Source organism: Argentina silus (genome assembly GCF_951799395.1).
Source record: "Argentina silus genome assembly, contig: scaffold_644, whole genome shotgun sequence".
Lineage (NCBI taxonomy): Eukaryota > Metazoa > Chordata > Actinopteri > Argentiniformes > Argentinidae > Argentina > Argentina silus.
In genome coordinates this window covers 2,501-8,573 of record NW_028152356.1, presented here as the reverse complement: position 1 = coordinate 8,573, position 6,073 = coordinate 2,501, and the positions used below count along the sequence as shown (strand labels likewise).

The following is a 6,073-nucleotide window of genomic DNA, read 5'->3' as shown; positions in this document are numbered from 1 at the left end:
AAATCCTATTATTTTTTTTCTGCGTGGCTGAAGTAGGTTTATATTTTACTTGTTGTATTTGGGCTCATTTAAACCGCATAGGTGTGTATTCAATCTGCCGAGTTGTGCGCTGTCCGCGGTGCTGAATTTAAGCAGCACAGCGTTGCTACACACACAAAAACTTTTTTCTCAACTTGCATTCGCCTAAATTTGAGACCATTATCTGTGAAACTATAGTTATAGTTATTTAACTATATAGTTATAGTATACTGCCTTCAGCTTAACTAAAGACTCCTCGGTGTATTTCGTTAGATATTTCACTTCCTAGACACTCGGAAGGGGCTGTTTGTTTTGAATATATTCGTTTTCTTTATTTACATTTCCTTATTTGTATCATTCAGTGTTCAAGGTATAAAACGTGAAACGATTTCTCGTTTTCTTTTCCTTTTTTGTGTGTCTTCCACAGACCGACAGGCCTAAATGTAAATGTAGCGTATTTGTATTTAGAATCCTATGGTCGTATTGATTTGTTTCCTCTCCGGTAAAAGCTAAATGTACAGAGAGTCATTTGTATTTCTGCCCGCCCGAATCCTCTCGGTGCCGTAATGCCGGTGATCATGCATGCCTGCCGGGGAGAGAGGGGCTGTCGGGAGGCCGCCAGCTTGTCTATTGCCCATAAAATCAGTGGATGTGTGGGGCTGAATGACATGGGGGAAATGGGGCGTAAAATTAAAGAATCTCGCAGTAACGGCGAACGGCAGAGGCGAACCCCCGCAGACCGTGAGCTGAAACCCAGAGCAGCGGAGCCAAAACATGCGACAAAGGGCTTTTAAAACACCGCAGAAAACACCCTCCGTCACTGCATTCGTTTTACACGCCGGTTAGGAAGGACGTTAATTGAGTTTCATGTTTTTTTAAACACACTCTCAATTTAGTCTTTTGTAATACTGAACGACGGTAATCGTTTAGGAATCGAATGCTGATCGAGTGCTTCTGTTTAATAGACAATTAATTTGATTTTCAGTTTTTTGTCTGATATGCAGAATTATCCGTGCTAATCTTTGTTATTCCGTGTTCCAGGATTCCTCCGACCAGAGAGAGATGCCCAAACAACCGGCCAACGCTCCTCCCGGTTTCAACCCGTCGCCGCAGACCGACGGAGCGGCGGGACTTACAGCAAACAAACCGGAAAACGTCCCGAGCCAACCGCACTCGCACCCGGCGTCTCAACTGCCTCCCGCCAACGAAAGCAAAACTTTCTGTCCCACGGAAAATAAACCGGGAGAACCGGACGCCACTCGAGTCTATGGGACGTTTAAAAACGCCGCCCCGGCGGTGCCTTCTTCCGTGGCCGCAAACTCGGCCTTCCGGAAGGATTCCACCGGGTCGGCGGCGGCCCAGCCAGCCCCCCAGGCCCGGGGGATGTCTGTCCAATACGGGGACCCTCTCCGCGCCAGCGCGGAGCAAAACAACGCCTCGGGCAACTGGACAACGATGAGCCAGACCACCATCATACTGGGCACAGACGGTAACACGTCTGTCCAGCCGCTGGCCGCCACCGGGGTAAGTGGGCTCGGATGAATTGTTCCGGGGTGCGGGGAGAATGTGTATCTAGTAAGCCGGGTCAGGGGAGCCTAGTGGGGGATGTCCGAGAGATCCGAGCCGGTTTGGGGTGGTGGTGGTGGTAAATGGAAATGGAAATGCAGAAGAACCGAGCCGGTTTGGGTGGGGGGTCCAGGAGAACCGAGCCGCTTGGTGGTGGTGGTGGTGGTGGTGGTATGTGGAGGTCTATCTGATCCTGCCGTGTTGGGCTTATTGCCTATTAGGAGAGTGGGTGGCGGTGTTATCGGCTCTCCCGGAGATAAGAGGCCGAGGTGGGGGTGACATGCTGCGGGGAGGTTGTAATTACGGTCCCCTGAGACCCGTCATGGCGCTATCTCCTCCAGGGAGACTTCTGCTAGCTGGTGATTTGAGACAACGGGCTGTTTATAGTTGAGTGTGAGGGTGTGATTATTTCTTTGACAGTGAATTATATAACGGGTGGTAAGCTACACAGTTCAAGACGAGACTGTAAGCGGTTTTTTAGTTTACTAATAAATAATAAATAAACGAATAAATACTCTTATAGTTTTGTGAATTCTGCGTGATTGAAGCAAGCAATAAAAAAAAACTAATCAATAGTCCTACACTGGACAGGATGGACTCTCTCCGTAGTTTCCGTTGTAGTTTAGTGAACGGAGAGCCCGTGCTGTAGGATAAACAGTCGGTTTGGTGAGGTCATTGGTATTCCGTGCACGGCACGGTGCCCGGTTGAGGAATAGCCCCGGCCATTCCCCGCATCACGCTCTCCCGGGATTGGTCGGTAATGTGTTACATCAGGCTGCGGATTCTGCCGTTGTTCCAGTCCCCGCGAGGGCATTCCTCTTTAGCGTCAACTCGCGCGCCACCGGGCCCGGTGGCGTTCCATTGATAAGCGCAACGCGCTTTCCGTTCCTTCTCCTTGTTTGGCGCGGAATCAGGAAATATGAATTATCTGTGTGTGTGTGTGTGTGTGTGTGTGTGTGTGTGTGTGTGTGTGTGTGTGTGTGTGTGTGTGTGTGTGTGTGCCCCTCCCGTCACGTTGTGTTACTGCCCGCCTCCATCAGTCGAGTTGTAGTCTAGTAATTTGATGATTCAGTGTTTTTTTGATTCCGTGTTATTGGGCTTTATTAATGAAGAGCTGCTTTTCCCGTTTGAACAGCCGTTTCATAAACGAACGGGGTTTATATATGATTAGGTTATGGCCAAGTTTTTAGCAATTAAATAGGCTAACAAAAAACGTTTAAAAAACTAACGAAAAACCGTTTGTGACTGTCAACTAACTGCCCCCCCCCCCCAGGACGACGACGATGACGACGGCGGGGATGAGAACAAGGCCCGGGGAAACTGGTCCAACAAGCTGGACTTCATCCTGTCCATGGTGGGGTACGCCGTGGGCCTGGGGAACGTGTGGAGGTTCCCCTACCTCGCCTTCCAAAATGGAGGAGGTGAGGCGGGTGGAGAGTTGAGAATGCACCAAAGTTGTTCCATCAAACACACGGATAAGAAATCTCACGGATAAGAAATAAAACAAAGCGAAACAAATGAGTGAGGTTTGATATGTGCTTTTGTTATCGCGGTAGGCTTGTTACAGACCGACCTCATCCACGGCCATTATTAGATACGATTGGAATGCAGTTCTATTGCAAATAGGGTGCAAATTGGTTTTAAAGGAGTTTTAATAGTTTAAATAGTCGTGTAAATGATGGCCCGAGACGAAATGTGTTTTTTGCTTGAAATCCGTGTTTATTCCCAATGAAAAGAGTAGCCTACAGCCGTGCGTGCATAGAAAGGCCTACGTTAATAATGGAAATATATATAATATAATTATAATAATAATAATGTTAGTTTGTTATAAAACAGATTTTGTGCAGACTTTTATTCCTAGTATTATTATTATTATTATTGTTATTATTATTATTTAATAATAGTCACAATTATTAAGTTGGTCTATTCACAATTGTATTCAGATAAAAGCATAGTTGTTAAAGCGAGTTACATAGATCATTATGACGTGTCTATACATTTAGGGGTGTTGAAGACGAAAAAGACTCGCTTATATGTCGACATTTGAACTTCAATTTTTCTTGTAATATTCTTACAACGAATTAAACGCAAGGGAGGCTAAGCGTCCCGATACAATGATCGTGCCACGTGCATCTCATTTTTACACTTGCAGAGAATAACTGCCTCTTGACTGACAATTAAATTGAAGTTTGTTTGAACCGTTTGTTTGTTAAGCTTTGAATAGCCTTCAAAATATCATATATAAAATATATGTGTATTTGTACGTGTCGTCTGGCGGTGCGTATGGTTGAATCTTCTCTTCTCTCTCTGTAGGCGCTTTTTTGATACCGTACCTCATAATGTTGGGCCTCGCCGGTATCCCTATCTTTCTGCTGGAGGTGTCCCTGGGCCAGTTCGCCAGCCAGGGCCCGGTCTCCGTGTGGAAGGCCATCCCGGCCCTGCAAGGTAAACTGGGCTCACTCAGTCCGGCCTCCCAACCACCAACCATAAGCTAACAAATAATAACAATACTGCTCTAACAGAGTAAAACATAACTTCACTCACAACAATGTAACAATGATATCATGACTTTTGATCAAGCTCCTCGTGCCTGCTTAAGAGTAATTTATATATTTCGTCTCATTTATTTATTTTAGGTTGCGGGATTGCCATGTTGATAATATCTGTCTTGATAGCCATATACTATAATATCATAATGTGCTGGACACTGTACTACCTGTTCGCTTCGTTGAAGGGCTCACTGCCATGGGCCAACTGTAGGAATGAGTGGAACACGCTGGACTGTAAGGACAAAGACATGCTCCTCCTAGGTAAGACTAATGTACACACACACGCACACGCACACGCACACACACACACACACACACACACACACACACACACACACACACACACACACACACACACACACACGCACACACACACACTCTGAGTACCCCTCACCAATGCGCAATGCGCAACGCGCCTGAGCGGTATTGTGTGTAAAGCTGCTGTAATGTAACGGCGTCACCTGTGATGCCCTCTGCGGTGTTAGAACCAATCAGCCAGATACTCCATACTAAAGCGTTGTCCTGCTCAGTGGGTTGGTTCTGCTCAGTGGGTTGGTTCTGCTCAGTGTGTTGGTTCTGCTCAGTGTGTTGGTTCTGCTCAGTGGGTTGGTTCTGCTCAGTGGGTTGGTTCTGCTCAGTGTGTTGGTTCTGCCGTGGTTCTGATAGGTGTTTGGTTGAGTATTTTGTGGGGGTTCTAGTCACATTGTTCCCTCACTTCAACAGAATCACAAATAAAAGGCCAAATATATTTGATTATTATATTATATATTAAAGAGCTGTTTTATAATGTAAGGTTGTGGGGTAATTTCTGCTCTAGTATTTGCTTTGTGCTTTAACAATCAGTTATGTGGGCTATATATGGATTATAATTAAGAAAAAAAACACATTTTCGACCAAATAAAATGCTCCGACAGTATAAATGCAACATTTGACACGTATTTTCATCGAAAAAATATCGAAATTCGATTCAGAAAAAAGATTTTTTCCCTGCTGCATTTTGTGAATTCAGCACAAAAACTGCTTGCTTGACAAATTTACTGTATGGTGTTGCTGCAGTGCCGCAGTGCACCAGAGCGCCCTCTGTCGGGCCACATTGAGTATCACACCCCTACTGTACTCTCCTCCGGTGCCCGGTGTCCCTGTATCGGTGCTGTGTCTCCTCCGGTGCCCGGTGTCCCTGTATCGGTGCTGTGTCTCCTCCGGTGCCCGGTGTCCCTGTATCGGTGCTGTGTCTCCTCCGGTGTGTCAAGCCGTGGTGCTCGGTGAAAAACAGAGTATATAGAGTATTCTCTACTGTTTCCACCAAAATATCTTCATGTTGTGTAAAATGAACAGCACTGCGGCCATGTAATCAGGTCTTATATATATTTTTTAAATGTCATGAAAATTGTTTGTTTCAATATGAGAAAATGTAACTTAAAAAAACAAAAAAGATAAACCGTAAATATGTTGAAAATTGATACCTGGTCCATAATCCATAATCCTTAAAAAAAAAGGTCTAATTGAACAACATTGTTAACAATTTTGTAACAGTCTTGGAATAGTCTTGGAATAATCTCCTGCTCTGGGCGTTCGGTATCTGTTTAGTCTGATTCTGAAGTGAGATTCTAAACAATCTATTTTTAGAGAATAAATATCTATATCTATATCTACATCTACATCTACATCTACATCTATATCTATATCTATATCTATATCTACATCTATATCTACATTCTATATCTGTTTACTGTAGACCTGAGAACTAATCATCACACACCTCTGACCCAGAGGGAGGCCGGCGGGGGTAGACATCGGAGGACAGGCTCATTGTAACACTACAATGAGCCCCGTCCTCCGATGTCTACCTCCACCAGCCTCCCCTGGTATGAACCGCAGTGTGTGTTTGTGTCTCTGGTTGACTGTGTGTGTGTGTGTGTGTCTCCTGGTTGACTGTGTGT

The 6,073-nt window shown here is 45.2% G+C and overlaps 1 protein-coding gene across 1 annotated transcript in view; it reads left to right on the top strand.

The window, feature by feature from the left end:
* Positions 1–584: 584 nt before the first annotated feature.
* The window catches only part of slc6a5 (solute carrier family 6 member 5), a gene marked incomplete at both ends in the record, with an annotated part of 7,730 nt that continues 2,241 nt past the window's right edge, over positions 585–6,073 (top strand). The window contains 5 exons of the mRNA XM_083698145.1: positions 585–590; positions 1,060–1,542; positions 2,858–3,005; positions 3,898–4,029; positions 4,221–4,394. Coding sequence (XP_083554271.1) covers positions 585–590; positions 1,060–1,542; positions 2,858–3,005; positions 3,898–4,029; positions 4,221–4,394 — 943 coding nt within the window. The remainder of the gene's footprint in view (positions 591–1,059; positions 1,543–2,857; positions 3,006–3,897; positions 4,030–4,220; positions 4,395–6,073) is intronic.